The following is a 15637-nucleotide window of genomic DNA, read 5'->3' as shown; positions in this document are numbered from 1 at the left end:
TTTGTTCAGGTTGTAGCAAACACAGTGATGCAATTTGCATTTGCACACGAGAAGGAGAGGTCATTAAAATCTCGCAGACGATTTTTGCCAAATCAGAGTCATATCGCTCTTAAAAAAGGGATATGTCTTTGAAGGTCAGAAACAGAAAAGAGTAAAAGTTTATTTTGAATTGAACTGAAAAGCTGTAAACCTCGAGCGCAACGGATATGCAGCCGATCAGTAAATTATTTGCGACGGTTGCAGCGCGCGCCAAAACTCAACAATAATAGACTTCGCCACTCCGAAACCTCATTACTGCTTATAAAGAATACCAAACGCTCTTATATTAAAACCTCTATTTGGAAACTTGTGTTTGCGATGTCTTTAAACAAAGTATTTCATTATATATGTAATTGCTCCTGAAAAATTACAGCAAAAGCATTGCTTAGCTCGAGAATAAGTATACACTATTGATAAAACAAGTCTAGATTGATTGTTCTCCGGATTGCTAGTAACTGGGGTTGAATTGTAATATTTCGATTGATCATTGCTTTTATTAATGTGGTGGCTCCTAAAGGAGCCGTTTGTTTTGTGAGGGATGTAATCCACTTATGCTCGCTCTCCGCGGATTCGGCGGGCCAACTGAATGTCCTTGGGCATGATGGTGACGCGCTTGGCGTGGATGGCGCACAAGTTGGTGTCTTCAAACAGACCAACGAGGTAAGCCTCGCTAGCTTCTTGAAGAGCCATCACAGCGGAGCTCTGGAAACGCAGATCGGTCTTGAAATCCTGAGCGATTTCTCGCACAAGACGCTGGAAGGGCAGCTTGCGGATCAGAAGCTCGGTGGATTTCTGGTAGCGACGGATCTCACGAAGAGCGACTGTACCGGGCCTGTAACGATGAGGTTTCTTGACTCCACCGGTGGCAGGAGCGCTCTTACGAGCTGCCTTTGTGGCGAGCTGTTTTCGTGGAGCTTTTCCGCCAGTTGATTTACGTGCAGTTTGCTTCGTACGCGCCATCTTCGAAAATGTGAAAGATAACCGAATATGCCACAAACAGTTTACAAATGGATTTATACCTGGCGGGCTTGTTGCTGATTGGTTCAAAACGAAGAGATCTGATTGGCTAAGCAAGAAAACCAGAAAATAATCTCACGGTTCTGTGACTGTATTTCGATCCGAACAAGTTTTGAATTTTTTCCGGCATTTTTGGATTGTTCTGCTTTGGAAAAATCACTCCACAAGTGAGAACATTGAACAAAATGTTTCGCTAAGGGTTTATATGATGTTTCTCAAAGGTACAGATTTATTTCCTTTGCAGAAAATGCTTGCACGTGTTGCGTGAATATATTTTATGGTAATATTAATGATATTAACTTGACCCTTGGCTTTGTTGTATGTAGTCAACCAATAGGAACAAATTTTCATTTAGTGTTTTCTGAGAGGTCATTCTTCGCCTTTTAAAAGCGAAAATTTTGCACACCAAGTCATAATTCAGTTACACTAGTAGCAATCAACATGTCTGGTCGCGGTAAAGGAGGCAAAGGTCTAGGAAAAGGAGGCGCCAAGCGTCACCGAAAGATTCTTCGTGATAACATCCAAGGCATCACCAAGCCAGCCATCCGTCGTCTTGCTCGTCGTGGCGGTGTCAAGCGAATCTCTGGCCTGATCTACGAGGAGACTCGTGGTGTTCTCAAAGTTTTCCTTGAGAACGTGATCCGTGATGCTGTAACGTACACCGAGCACGCCAAGAGAAAGACTGTGACAGCCATGGATGTGGTGTACGCTCTGAAACGACAAGGCCGTACTCTGTACGGATTTGGCGGTTAAACTGCACTGCCAACCGACAAACAAACGGCTCCTTTAGGAGCCACCAAATCTCTCAAAAGTCATGATCAATAAAATCTTAAAGAATGTGCTCTGATATTAACAGCAATTTCACGCAATAAAAAGAGGGGGGGGGGGAGATGGCGGGAACGAGCGAAACAAAAATGGAGCACATTTTTTACTTTGCGCAAGTTGGAATAACAGTACATTTCTTAGAACTAAATCATTTTGTGGCTTATGGCGCATTTTTCTAAGGCCGCCGACAAAGTTCGCTTGATTTCCCCAAAACGTGGGAGCTGAAATACTTTATGATCTTAACACCAAAGAACGGGTATATCATGCAAACCAAAAGCAACTTAGAGTTGTGCGCTTTTACTTGTTTGGACGCTAAAGTAGCTTTCTGAATTTGCAACTGAAGAAATAGGGATCAAATTGAATAAAGAGAAATGAAGTATCCAAATCTAAAAGAACGAAGTGTATAGATTCACAACCCTTTTATTTTCTTCTAGTATTTTCACAGTGTGTGACGGTGTACGCGCGCGTGAGATCAAAGGATGCGAAGTTGAGTTTTGGCGCATTTTCCATAACGAAACCCTTGATTCGCGCGCGCAATTTAATCGTTTGCGCGCACAAAAGGTTGAGTAGATATCTTTCACTAAAATACGTATTCAACAAAATACGGACTTTTCTGTTTTCCAATTTGAATAAAGAAATCGTGCAGCATTGGTAGCGCTAGCTTGGTTGTTACCAAATTTATAATATTTTGATTCGTAGCTACTCAGCTAACCTGCGATCAGGCGTTATTTTTCTCGCAGGTCATACAAAGCAAGAAATGTCTTACTTGCGCGCTAGCTAAAAAGCAAGCTTGGGTTCAAATTATCCTAAACTTGAGAGCCGAAGTGCTAGCTATTCACTTCTTCATTTTGGCGCGCGTTTCTGATCTTTAGATGCTACAAGTCTAGGCGCAATTTTCTGTAACGCCCCGCGTTTCAAATGTTTGATTCGCATGCGTAATTCAAATGTTGCAAACAAAAAAGGTCCAGCTATATCGTGTTGTAAATTGAGTTGAAAAGAGTAAGCACTTTCTCTATCAGTTTAATAATACAGAATAAAGGTGAACGCGATTTCGGGACAGTTTACTGTAAAGGATTATAATATTTCGATTTGTTTAAATATCGTTGGTCCGACTTTTATGAATGCAAAAGCAAAAGTAAACGAGATTTCGTGTCAGTTTAAGGCTAGGGTTTGTAATAAATATCATTGGTCATGACTTTCATAATATTTGGTGGCTCCTAAAGGAGCCGTTTTTGAGTGAGTTAAAGCTTATTTAAGCTTTAGCTTTCTTCTCGGTCTTCTTGGGCAGAAGAACAGCCTGGATGTTGGGAAGAACACCTCCCTGTGCGATGGTGACACCAGCGAGCAGTTTGTTCAACTCCTCGTCATTACGGACAGCCAACTGAAGGTGACGGGGGATGATTCTTGTCTTCTTGTTGTCACGAGCAGCGTTGCCCGCCAACTCGAGGATTTCAGCGCTCAAATACTCGAGCACAGCAGCCAAGTACACTGGAGCACCGGCGCCAACACGCTCTCCGTAGTTGCCTTTGCGGAGAAGACGGTGGATACGACCAACTGGGAACTGAAGCCCTGCTCGGGATGAGCGGGTCTTGGACTTGGTGCCCTTTGCTTTTCCTTTACCGCGACCAGACATGATTGAAAGTTGTAGACTCCGAAGATAAGTTTCTCAGAGATTGCACAATTTGAATTTATGCCCGCCGAATTTTATTTGCCGCTAATCAGGTATGCAGGATCGAAATGCACCAATTAGAGCTTTCCATTTGACAAGATAAAACAAAGACTTCAAGTGGTATAAACAAACCACATGCAAAATATCAAATTTGACCTCGGTCATGTCAGAATGACCAATCAGTAATCGAGAATTTTGATCCTTATGTTAATTGATCCTTTCATGATTTTATTATAAATACAAGATGCACCCATCCTTACCTCATTCAAATCCATTCTGATCTACAGACATGGCACCCAAAGTTGCAGGAAAGAAAGGCGAGAAGAAAGCCGGTAAGGCAAAGGCCTCGGCTGAAGGAAAGAAGAAGAGAAGGGGAAAGAGAAAGGAAAGCTATGCTATCTACATCTACAAGGTGTTGAAGCAAGTTCACCCTGACACAGGTATCTCCAGCAAAGCCATGGGCATCATGAACTCGTTCGTCAACGACATCTTCGAGCGCATCGCCACCGAAGCTTCCCGCCTTGCCCACTACAACAAGAAATCAACCATCAGCTCCCGCGAGATCCAGACCGCCATCAGGCTGCTTCTGCCCGGTGAACTGGCCAAACACGCCGTCAGTGAAGGAACCAAGGCTGTGACCAAGTACACCAGCAGCAAGTAAACTCACTTTGTGGGTTTCCCGCCAAAACAAACGGCTCCTTTAGGAGCCACCAAATGTTATAAAAGTCTATGACCAACAGCATCTACTTTTGAAACTGATTGTATTAGCTCGTCTTTTTATTGCACAATTACTTCTTATGCATAGGATTCATGTATTCTGACTTTAATATAAACCTACTTGATCGTGTATCAACTAAATTCATTATTATCCCTCTTGTTCCAATCGCGGTCGAGAAAATCAATTTCAAAATAGATCCAAGAAAGTCTGAGTCGACATAGGCATGGACAAATAAATTCTGCATTGTCACTCGCGTGCGATTTCAAAGCGTTTTTTTTTTTAAGTATCTCTATCGACAAATGAGGAGAAGGACAGCACGAGAAAGAAATGTTGCGTGACATATATTGCTGTGTCGCGTCGCCGCGTTCAGTTTTCGCGCGCTCGGTACCAGATTTTAAAAGTAAACCCGGAAATAAACAGGCAGAATTCTCGGTAGCCTGAGTATCAGGCTTTTCTAAGGGGTAGGGGGAAAAGGAAGGAGCGCGGACGGAAAGAAAAGCCTGACACAGACGCTTTAATTCCAGTCTTCCACCCCTCACGGCGTGATAAGCGTCAACCAATCAAATTCATTTCCGGTTGTCACTTGCGAAGCCGGACCAAGATATTTATAATGCCGATCCCGGCATCAATAATATGCAAGTAATCAACGTTTTCACGGAACATATATCTTGTCCTTACACGCGAAAATTTCGAGAGTTTAAGGTATATCTTACAAATAGAATTGAGCAAAAACAAGCTAGCAAAACATGTGGCAAAGAAGTGTGAAACAAACAGGAAACCACGCAGCGCAGACAATTCTGCAATGACCTCTAGACATTTCCTTGGCCACAATCTTACGGCTCTATTTAATACATAATGCCTCTAAATAAAACAGTGCCCCTCAGAAAGGAGTGAGAAGCAAATTACGTCGAAAACCCGAATTTAACACAGAACGGCAAGGGTACAAATGTCACAAACGTAGGCCCGTCACCTTTATTTATTCGAGGACGTCGACTTTCCGTTTCACAAGCAGCTTTCGAGGCATAATTTCTGTCCTCTATTACGTCTAATTCCAGGAAAACTGTAGAGCGCCTTTATGAGCCGTTTTGAAGTCGTCGCCTTCCATAAATACTCTGAAATAACGCTGAATAACGTCGAGCGAAGTTTTCGCTCACTGTTCGTTCGCGTGGACATCAGTTCATTGAAGACGCCGTTATGAAATTTTTATTTCCGGTGGTGTGACTTCAGGGCCCATTGTGAATTACCCAATCAGCGCCACATCCAGAATCTGGATGTTTGACATGACCCAATCAAAGCGTTTGTGTCAGGCCTTTCTCTCCTTTTTCCTTCCCTACCCTCCCCCCTCCCCTTAGGAAGGCCTGATACTCAGGTTAAATTGTCGGAGTACGAAAGACTGAATGCTGCCACGTAGCGGCGAAAATCACGCTACGCCTGATGTGAAAATTCGTTTTCGAGTCAGTCTCGCGCGCGGCAGGCACGATTCTTGCGTCTTATTCTTGGTCCCAGTTTCCCGGACATGAACAGCCGACCGGTATATCAGATACAGAATGAAGGAGCCAGTTGGCCGGATAACATACGAGTTAATGTAAATCCTTGTCACTGCTTTAAGCGAGTGATTCAGTGAATTTTACACTGCAGACACGTAAACGGGTAAACTTAAAAAGAAACCATAAACTATTCCCCGAGTTCACGTTTATAGCAAATTGTGCGAAGAATTAGATGAGTGCCGATTGTTTAAGTTGATAAAACTGCCTAAAGTCGAGAATGATAAAGACGTTTCTCTATAATTAGAAAAAAAAAAGAGAAAAAACTTATAAAACAACGGAAGAGATTATTGAACAACGGCAAAGCCACTGATAACTAAAAAAATAACTTTATTGAAAATAAATGAAAAAACCCAGCGAATTCATTAGTAGCGTAAGTAACAAAAACAGGTAGCAAATATTTCTAGTTTTCAGTTGTAAATTAAATAGTTCTTTTTCTTCTGACATTTGCCTAACTTGAGGGGTGATGTCTTGTTAGGCGGCTCAAGAACTTCTTTAATATCCCTGCAAAGAGGAAAACGAGGTGTTGAAAAAATAGCATAGGCGCGTTTATTATGTGTCAATTTGTTACATAAACTAATTCCAACCTTTTTTGTTACGTAAATGATCGACTACTCGAATAAGCGCCGCATCAAGTAATTTTTAAATTATTAGGCGCTTATTATAATAAAATAAGCGCCGCTCTCGAAAAAGTGCCGCGGCCCTAATTTGGGTATTTACAAAGAAGGGGTATCACAAGCATTAACAAAAATATAGCCTTGCGAGCATCGAGCACTTTTCAAAAAGCTACCCCACTAAAAACCGCTAAAATTTTGCACCCACTAAAATTTTGCGAGCATTCCGAGCAAAAGCTTAATTTTGCTAGCACTGCGACATTTTGAGGGACCATTCATGACCCCTCAAAGAGACTGTGAATCTGTGATTCTGAGTTCATGTTACCTCTCGTATTTGAACACAAAGAGACTGAGAAACTGTGCTCATATTACCTATTGTATTTCATTCGAAATAATTTTATAGTAATTCAGTCAGGGGAATAAGTGCCGTTTTTGGCAAATCTTCGTTGAAGCACTCGAAGAATTTCCGAATTATTTCGTCCAATCAAAAACTAGTGCAACCGCTCACAAGGACTCCAAAAGCAATCGCGCGTACGAATACGTCATGTTGCTTAGCAACTTCTGCGACAAAAACCGCGGGCTCAATCACTTCTCGGAGAAGTGATGTCGCCATCAACTGGCACTTGTTCCCCTGACAGAATTTGTGCAGACCTATTACGGGCCTCACTTTATTCTCTCTTCATTCCCCTAAGTGTTTTACAGGTAGTTAAAATAAGCGCCACACCTTTAATAGGGAAAATAATTTGAACTTTAATCTTTGTCAGCAAAACAACTTATGATTTAAAACAAAACTGATTTTAGTCAAGATTTCCAATTGCGCGCGTATTGTCGGAGCGAGATACAAGGTTAAGAAATAGTTAGAGTACTTAGCACTAAGTACTTGTTTCCTGAAATGAAAATATTCAAGCAGATATCTATTTAGATAATTTAACTTACGCCTGCGCTGCCCATATAACATGGTCAAAATGTTATTGATATCTGTCATCCGTACATAACTAGCCTGCGAACAGGCTCCCGAGTGGGGTTTCCGCGAGCGAAGCGAGTGGAGTTACGCGAGCGAAGCGAGCGAAGCGAGCGGAAGAGCGGGGAGCTTGTTCGCAGGCTATACATAATATATATGCTGCGATATATACGTAGGTTGCGAAGATTTGTCCAAAGTCTTGTAAAGCGCTGGGTAATTACAGTTTTTCTTTCTGCAAAATATGTTTCATTGATAACTTGTTGAATAATAAAACAATTATCCTGCTCAATCTTGCGGAATATCGTCTGATTTTAGCTAACTCGGCCTACGGCTTCGTCGGCTAAGTATCAGGCGATATTCCGCGCGATTTTGCAGGATAATTGTTAAATACTGTACCTTTCTTATGACCGAACACGAAGGGATCCGTCATGGAGTTTGCTCTTGTCCTATCCACATCATTCACTGCCCAAAGTGGAGCATAAGCTGGTGAAGTCCACGTACCACGACCAGCGATTCCTCTGACTTCTTTGTGACTCAATGCTCTGGAAGACATATCTACTACCTTTCCTTCGGCGGCTTCAAAAATTCTCGAATCTCGCCGCAAGCTGCGGCGTCTTACATGCTCGTTAAACTCTTTGATGTTTTCCTCTTCCGAATCCGACTCCAATCCCCAAAACTTGTCTCTTTCTTTTAATAACTTTTGGCATTCTTCACAACGTACAATTATTTCGCTCTTAGGCTTTTCTTGACTGTGATCGTCCGAACTAGATGTAGCCGTTGTGTTAAGTTTTCCACAGAGAGCATCGCGAGCTCTTTCTAAACCCAACTTGCTTCGCCGAATCGAATAATCCGCCGAGCTGGCGAGCCCTGAACTAATCTTAGTAGGTCTCCTGGCCGCTCTTAAACGTGTCCTTCGCTCTTTCATTAACCCTTGAAGACTGTTCACACTATCTTGAAGCAGTTGGTCAGTTGATTTGACAAGTTCTTTTGTCCCTTCGGAAGTGTCTTGCGAGGATTCGTTCTCGTTTCCGGCGTCTGAACCAGTTCGCACATGAGCAGGCAAACCCGGTAAATCGAACCTGACTTTGTGCATGTATCGTGGGAGTAGAGTTCTTAGTCTTAAGCTTGACTGGCCGAGTATTTCCTTCCTTTTAGCACTGATTCTGCTCCATATGTCATCTTCATCTGTGTAAACAGTTGCGAAATGAAAATCATTTTCGATGCGAAATTAAAATTATTTTTTTCCGCTGGTATGATACCAACCTATATTTGCTTTTACCAAGAAATTCTAATGTTCTTGACAGTAATCACATAGTCATAAGTGTAGGCAATTGACAACTGTAAAGCAATATTGTCAATAAAAATATGCGAGAATCCTTCAACAGTAGTAAACTGCAAAGGCTATATATTAATATTTTGTTTGATCGGTTGGGATCCCTGATTTAGACTCTGAGTATTACGTTCATCTGCAGTCAACAGTTAGTCACTCAAACAGTCAGTCAGGTGGGCAGGCTCAGTCAGTCAGTCAGTCAGTCAGTCAGTCAGTCAGTCAGTCAGTCAGTCAGTCAGTCAGTCAGTCAGTCGATCAGTCAGTCGGTCGGTCAGTCAGTCAGTCAGTCAGTCAGTCAGTCAGTCAGTCAGTCAGTCAGTCAGTCAGTCAGTCAGTCAGTCAGTCAGTCAGGCAGGCAGGCAGGCAGGCAGTCAGTCAGTCAGTCAATAAAAGTAAGTAAATTTAGAAGTTATAAGTGAAAGCCCATTAGCAAGTCTGAAAGCTTCTGAACAAAGTTTAGAAATAGCGGAAAATTGATAGTACGTAACGACTAAACAATAAGTAGTTTACAGTGTTTATATCAGTGACAACATTAACACCTTACCTTCCTCGTTAAAATAATTTTTTGGATGTGTTATAGTGTCCTCTAGCTCGAACCTCGCTTCCACCAAGTCCATCCTCATTTTCATCTCATTAACTTCACTAAATAATTCATCTAAAGCCATTGCCTTTACATGGCTGTTCAGATCTTTCAAAACAGTTTCGATCTCTGTAAGTTCTTTACTTTTTAAACGTTCAGTGATGTACGTTCTTGTCAGAATCTCTCGAATATCTTCCAGAGCCTCCAAAACAACAAGTTTGTCTTGTTCGTCGGCTGCATCATGGAAATTCTTGTACAGATCTAAAATTGATTCTAATTTCATTAAAAGCTGCTCGTCTTTGGGTAGAATCTTTCTTGTCGCCATCTTTTGTTTGAGAGTGTTATCTGCGATAACGTTTCTCTGTTTCACAGTTTCATCTTTTCCGCTCCAAAGCTGGCACGCGCGTATCCTAGGAACGTCTGTTTACGTCACAACTCAACTCGAAACATGCACGCGCTACGGTGCATCACGGCACTGACGTCAAATAAAAGAAATTGTTCTAGATTAGATTAAAAAAAAAATGGCAAACAAAACAGAAATGTTGTTAGGCCCTCGAAAAAGGGAGTTTCAAGTCAACGCAAATTTTGAGATTTGAACTTGCATGCATATATGTTTTTCACTTCTATATGAGCTTGCGTTGGGTGTTCATAGGGACTCGAATTCTGGTGTGCGCAAGTTACAAGAAAGGCCATTTACTGCTACAGGCCAATCTCGTACCTCAAATCTTCGTTCCTTACTGTGCAAGCTTGACGAAACAAGCGACTTTCGAAAGTTCCGTTACAGGATCGAATCTAATTGGTTTTAAAAACAATAAAAATGGCCGGAAGTAAACCCCAGAAGTTTGTTGGTCAGGCTCTCGAAAGCTAGGCATGTACAATTCAACCGGAAGTCAAATATTTTCGGACTTTAAATCGGAACTTTTCATGGTCGTTTGTTTCTCGACCGCTGGTCAAGGGGAACGAAGACCCTGGGTACGAGGATGTGCTACGGGCAGGCTCCTCAGTAACTATAAGGAAAATTCATTTGTGCGATTTAACAATGTAAATACACAAATTTACTGGCTCGAAAAAATATTTTTGTATTTGTGGAAACTGAGGAAATTCCTTGACTGACATAAATTACCTTGAGTAATTAAAACATATACAAATTAAAAGCTTAAACAATCAAAGAAAAATCATAATTGAAAACAAAATATCACGCAAACAAAGGCTTCAAATGTTCACGACAAGAGAGGAACATGTGGCCTTTTTCTATTACAATAATGGTACTAAAGACCCGTGACAGGATAATTAAGGGGATCAACCATGCGTTGACTCAATGGCGCTGGAAGTAATTACTGACAAAATTTTCTGATGTGGTATTTTGTTGCCTTTATTTGTTTTTGAAACACATCAGTTTTTAGCGCCACAAAATAGCGAACAACTATGTACTGAATCACTTAAATTCATCTAGGAAATCTCACACTCTTTATTCGAGGATCGGAATTTAATTAAGGGAATAAACTATATGCTAACCTGCTTTCAAATGACAGACACTTGAAATAACTTGACAGTTACCTGCATATAAGCTTACCGGCGATTTAATTTCAAGAATATCATAATCGTTTCGACTGTCGATTTGTTAACTACTTAAAGGTTGCCACTGTACCAAAGAAAGAAGTTTGTACACTAATCATTGGCCGTTTAACCGGGACACTTCTCAACTGGATGGGAGTTGTCGCTGATTTTTCTAACTAGGCGACAAATTGGTACTTTGGAGAACAAGCAACGCTATGGTATGTGGCTTTGATTATAAACATTTTAATTGCAACTCACAACACATCTTTTTGTTAAGAAAGTCAGTCATAAAATCTAGTTTGTCAAATATGAAGGATATATTAGTAAAATGATGTCGGCCCTCCAATCACGTCATGCACGCTAGTTCTAAAATAAACCCACTTTTATGGGAGTTTTAACAACTAAACCTTACTCCCAAGGAGCCGTGGATAAGTCAAAAACAACAAATAAAACAATTAATTTTACAAAACATTGAAAACCTAATGTTTCTTGACAGGGAACTAAATATATTAATAAGAAAATTTGAGTACTGGAGCTTGAGAAGAAACACGCTGTTCTTGTCCATCATAAATTAAACTATGATACCTATTAATTTAGTCTACGCAGCAAACTCCTTCTAGATTTCTTCATTGTTTAGTCCAACCTTAGTTGTTTAGTCCTATCGTATGTAGCGTTTAATAAATTTTGTTCCATTGTAGGAAGGAAGGATGACTAGAGTAAAGTGCGTCGCGTTCTTTGAAGTGATTCTGCTGAGTGGATGGATTATTCCAGGTATATTATATCGATAATCATTAAATTTCGATAAAAGTTATTCCATTTTATATTTTTTTGCCCCCTCCACACCCCCTGTGGCCGTGCGAAAGACCGGGTTGAAGCGATCAACAGACTTCAAATAGCGTGTTCATCAGTACAGTTTCTAGACTTCGAGCAGTTTCTCTTTTGCTCTAAACTCCGAAGGATGAACGCAAAAATAATGAGCGCGATGGGGTGCGATATTTGAGGGGCTCGCGGCGAAGCGAGTTGCGCGGGCGCCAGTCCGAGCGACTGGCGCCCACGCAACTCGCGGCACGTGGCTTCGCCTCGACTTCGCCGCTCGAATATCGCGCTCGTTCGTGCTCGCTGTTTTCGGGTTCATCCTACGGAGTTTAGAGCAAAAGAGAGACAGCTCAGACTGAAATTGAGTCGATCATTCATGTTTACGTTTAATTGTCAGGTGACGGAGTGAATTACATGATTCCTGGGGAAGAATTAGACACAAGCAGTGCTAAAGTGGTGTACCCCAGAAGACTTTTAAGGAATGATAAAACTAAAGGATATTTATCAACTAAAGAAAACGTGAGTACGAACACTCTGTCTTACTTCACTGGATCTCATTCAGTACCAGAGTATAGGTATGTCTTATAATTTTTCATCTGCAACTTGGAGATAAAACGAAGCAAAGGAGTGACAATATTATGTGGAAGGGGCGGGGGGGGGGGGGAGAGAAGGGGGGGCAGGGGGACATGGGGGTGGTAACCTGTGATGAACTTGCATTTCATGCAGGAGGAGTAGCATTACTTTCAATAGCTTTATGCAGTTCAGAAAATGTTAAGCACCACTGAGTTTGGATAAGACTTAACCATTTTGCTCTTTTTTTGAATCGTTTAGAAAGGCCATGTAAGTGAAGTAAGCTTTGTCATTCCTTCACATACCAGTGAGCATATTGTTGACCTTCAGCAAAACAAGTAAGTCAAAAATTACTTGCAGTAAAATACTTGTTATCCCTAGCCTGACCGGGAAGGTCAGTTTTCTCGTAAATTGAATGTTACAGCAGAACGAAAGGTAGTCATAACTCAAACCTCACTGCATACACGAAAATCTAAACCATCGAAATAGTATCTTTTTCTTTTGTAAAGGTTGACGAAAATAAAGATATTGAGCACAAATTGCACTGTACTAATTTGTTTGTAAAACTGAGGGTAAAAAATAACGTCAACGGAAAAGATTTGAAATGAAAGTAATTTGCTCCTAACCCGAGAGAAATCCATGTTGTTTTAATGAAGACTATTCAGTTTGACTTTTTGTGAAAAGCTTCTATCTAATTAATAATACCACATTTAGTTTTTCTTTGCTGTCCAAGTTACTTGATAATTTGAAAAGGCGAATATTAAGGCCCTCGATTGTTGTCCTGGTCCTATTTTGGTGTCCGATATTTACTGAAACCTACCACTCAACGGGAAAGGCCATAATAAAATGTCCTTATTTTTGATGAGTGAAATGGTGACTTGGATAAAGTGGAAAAAAAGTGGAGAAGTGGTCGACTTATCATTTATTCACATTTATCATTTGGACATATTTGAGCCTTGCAGTCAGCAGGACATGTGTCACATAAGAACCCAGTATATGACCTCGCTCACCATGAGAGTCCCCTATAGCTCAGCGGTTAGAGCATTCCAACCGGTATTCTGGAAGGTCATGGATTCGACTCCCGTTGGGGAACTCGGAAAATCTTTTTTTTCCGAGTTATTGACTTGCGACCACTTCTCCACTTATTTTTAAAGGTCCTTATTTTTGTTACATCATCGTTTTTTCTCTTTCTAGGGACCTTGTGTCTCGATCATTTCTAGTGAGATCCTTTAAAGAGGACGGAACACCTGTAACTAAAACGGTAAAAAGCGGTACTACCCGAATAATTCTCTGGCATTGATAACTGCACATGGCCATACACGTACTATTCGTTTGTGCTGCTTAAAAATAAGAGCTATATCCCGCCCAACCTCCCCAAACGATTTATCGTTGCACGTATACAAAGTTATTTCCTGCACCTATGGCACTCTTGATCTTTCATAAGCCAGCTGGTACACACCCTCAACTAAGCGGATAACTCTTTAAGCAGAGACCTGCACCTTGCTTCAGCACGCCATTTATATTTTCATTTTTTTTTCTGTACATATCTGTACTAAACAAGCAGATAAACAATAACAACTCTCGCAAACGGAGCCAGATACCTTTCTAAGAAACCTTTCTCCACTGGGATTCAAAATGGAAGGGGTTGGGAATAGGAGTAAACAATGAAGGTTAATGATCTTAGGAATTGGGTTGTTTATGGGTCAAACATTTAGGGAGAATTTAAAGGGACTATGTCACGGGGATTTCGCAGATTTTTGGTCTAAACTGTTCTGAAATTAGTGATAGGCAACCTAATAATTCAACCTAATAATAACCCTAAATAAACATTACCTTTGAACATCTAAAGGAATATATAAACTTAATTTGGGGATAGAAATCAAGCTACGGCTAAAAATATTTCGAAGAAGCGCGGAAACAACTTGAAAACGTTTGCATAATTTTTTCAAATTGCAATCCGTTTCCATCCGAGCCATCCGCAGCTCGTTAACAGTTTCAGTGCTCTAATAAAGCAATTTTTGAAAATGGACTATTAGTTTTAGGTTTCTTGCGACACAAATATAATTTTGGCTGTTCAAAAATCTGGTAAAATCCGTGACATAGTCCCTTTAAGTGTTCACTTTTTTACCCGGGACTTTATTACCTTTCCTGCAAGAAAAGACCAGAGAAAACTTGGGAACTCAAGAAAGCATGGCTTTCCAACAAATTGTCATACTTCTGAGTTCTGAACGGCTGAATACTCATTACTTGTTTTTTTTATTTAACAGTCCAAACCGGAAAACTGTCATTATCATGGTAAAATCCGAGGCAACGAGGAATCTATGGCTGTTATCAGCACTTGTAAAGGATTAAGGTAACATTGTATTGGTTGTCACGCAACCTTTCCTCCAAACGTGACTCATAGCGAGGATAAAACATTAACTAACATTGCAAATTTTTGTCATATCACTTAAGTTTGACATGGTGTCATCCGGCACAAAGCTACACAAACCTACATGCTGATTTTTATTATTATTATTTTTTTCATTCTATTTAGAGGATACATCGATGATGGAAAGAATAGGGTCTATGTGGAGCCCGTCGATACAAAGGTATGTAAAGCCGTCACGCAAGGTACTACATAGTAATGCAAGGCAGTTTTAGGAGGCTAGGTGGGGCTTGTAAAGATGTAAATGACTACGAGTTAAAGGGGAGAAGAACGGTTCCGCGGGAAAAGGCATACCAATTCTTTCATACTATCTTGTTATCTGAGTTAGAAACTAAACGTGTTATCTTTGTATAAATATTCCTTGAAGTCTTTATTAACAGTGGGGCAAGGTGTTCGTTAGACGCGAAGAATATAGGGACTCTGGGAAACAATAGTAACTTAGCAATATCCTTTCAGTATCCCTTTAGAAAAGAATGGTATTTGCTAAGAGACCTATTATCCCAACAATGGATATTCACTTTGTCAAGATTAATTTTTCTTTGGCTTTCAGTCTGACGGAGCTCACAGGATATACAAAATAAAGCAGCACAGTCACAAGGACAAAGTGTGTCGTAAGTAGCAGTAAAAACTGACAACAGGATCTGGATGGAGGTGCTGAAATCTCAGTTTTCAGCAAAATTTACGGCGATATCTCAGCCATCATTTAAAATTTTAGCCATTTTTTTATCTCTTAGTAAATTTTGCAAATCCTTAATCCTTGCTAAACGAGTTTTCGACCATTGGACATGCAGATGACGTCAGCTCTGACGTACTCTCGGCTCGTTTAAGTGCGATCTGATGATAGTTAAAGAAAACCCTCTTCCAATTCTTGTCCCTCAGCTCTTTTTTATCTCTTGGTCTCGCTCTAGCTCGTTCTCTGGTTTGCAAAGTGTCACGTCATTGTCTATTTAATTGCACAAAGCCAGCAAA

General features: G+C 40.7%; 5 protein-coding genes and 1 pseudogene across 5 annotated transcripts in view; 3 read left to right on the top strand and 3 right to left on the bottom strand.

Annotated features, from left to right (window-relative positions):
• Positions 1-529: 529 nt before the first annotated feature.
• Positions 530-1449, bottom strand: LOC144639440 (histone H3). Its single transcript, XM_078498770.1, has one exon. It carries the CDS (start codon positions 997-999, stop codon positions 589-591), a length of 411 nt encoding a protein of 136 aa, XP_078354896.1. The 5' UTR covers positions 1000-1449; the 3' UTR covers positions 530-588.
• Positions 1450-1466: 17 nt separating this feature from the next.
• Positions 1467-1814, top strand: LOC144639443 (histone H4). Its single transcript, XM_078498773.1, has one exon. It carries the CDS (start codon positions 1498-1500, stop codon positions 1807-1809), a length of 312 nt encoding a protein of 103 aa, XP_078354899.1. The 5' UTR covers positions 1467-1497; the 3' UTR covers positions 1810-1814.
• A 1261-nt stretch (positions 1815-3075) lies between these two features.
• Positions 3076-3537, bottom strand: LOC144639441 (histone H2A-like). Its single transcript, XM_078498772.1, has one exon. It carries the CDS (start codon positions 3512-3514, stop codon positions 3134-3136), a length of 381 nt encoding a protein of 126 aa, XP_078354898.1. The 5' UTR covers positions 3515-3537; the 3' UTR covers positions 3076-3133.
• Positions 3538-3821: 284 nt separating this feature from the next.
• On the top strand, positions 3822-4298 carry LOC144639442 (histone H2B pseudogene; annotated as a pseudogene).
• A 1737-nt stretch (positions 4299-6035) lies between these two features.
• On the bottom strand, positions 6036-9699 carry LOC144638210 (uncharacterized). The gene is made up of 3 exons (XM_078497415.1): positions 9262-9699; positions 7784-8572; positions 6036-6316 (listed from the first exon to the last, which is right to left on the bottom strand). Exons 1-3 carry the CDS (start codon positions 9620-9622, stop codon positions 6264-6266), a joined length of 1203 nt encoding a protein of 400 aa, XP_078353541.1. The 5' UTR covers positions 9623-9699; the 3' UTR covers positions 6036-6263.
• Positions 9700-11583: 1884 nt separating this feature from the next.
• Positions 11584-15637, top strand: part of LOC144638096 (uncharacterized) — a 45208-nt gene continuing 41154 nt past the window's right edge. The window contains 7 exon segments of the mRNA XM_078497241.1: positions 11584-11625; positions 12068-12189; positions 12502-12578; positions 13435-13501; positions 14508-14593; positions 14777-14831; positions 15219-15279. Of these exon segments, the coding sequence (XP_078353367.1) occupies positions 12085-12189; positions 12502-12578; positions 13435-13501; positions 14508-14593; positions 14777-14831; positions 15219-15279 (451 nt within the window). The 5' untranslated portion in view covers positions 11584-11625; positions 12068-12084.

This window comes from Oculina patagonica, chromosome 14 (assembly GCF_052425735.1).
Source record: "Oculina patagonica isolate OP01 chromosome 14, crgOcupat, whole genome shotgun sequence".
NCBI classification, from domain to species: Eukaryota; Metazoa; Cnidaria; class Anthozoa; order Scleractinia; family Oculinidae; genus Oculina; species Oculina patagonica.
The sequence above is the reverse complement of the archived record's forward strand: the minus strand, read 5'-3'. Positions and strand labels throughout refer to the sequence as shown.

Coding starts and splice junctions, on each gene's coding strand:
- LOC144639440 (XM_078498770.1), bottom strand. CDS start 999: ATGGCGCGTACGAAGCAAACTGCACGTAAATCAACTGGCGGAAAAGCT.
- LOC144639443 (XM_078498773.1), top strand. CDS start 1,498: ATGTCTGGTCGCGGTAAAGGAGGCAAAGGTCTAGGAAAAGGAGGCGCC.
- LOC144639441 (XM_078498772.1), bottom strand. CDS start 3,514: ATGTCTGGTCGCGGTAAAGGAAAAGCAAAGGGCACCAAGTCCAAGACC.
- LOC144638210 (XM_078497415.1), bottom strand. CDS start 9,622: ATGGCGACAAGAAAGATTCTACCCAAAGACGAGCAGCTTTTAATGAAA. Junction 8,573..9,261: donor AAATTATTTTAACGAGGAAG/GTAAGGTGTTAA, acceptor CTGTTTACACAG/ATGAAGATGACATATGGAGC. Junction 6,317..7,783: donor CGTGTTCGGTCATAAGAAAG/GTACAGTATTTA, acceptor TCCTCTTTGCAG/GGATATTAAAGAAGTTCTTG.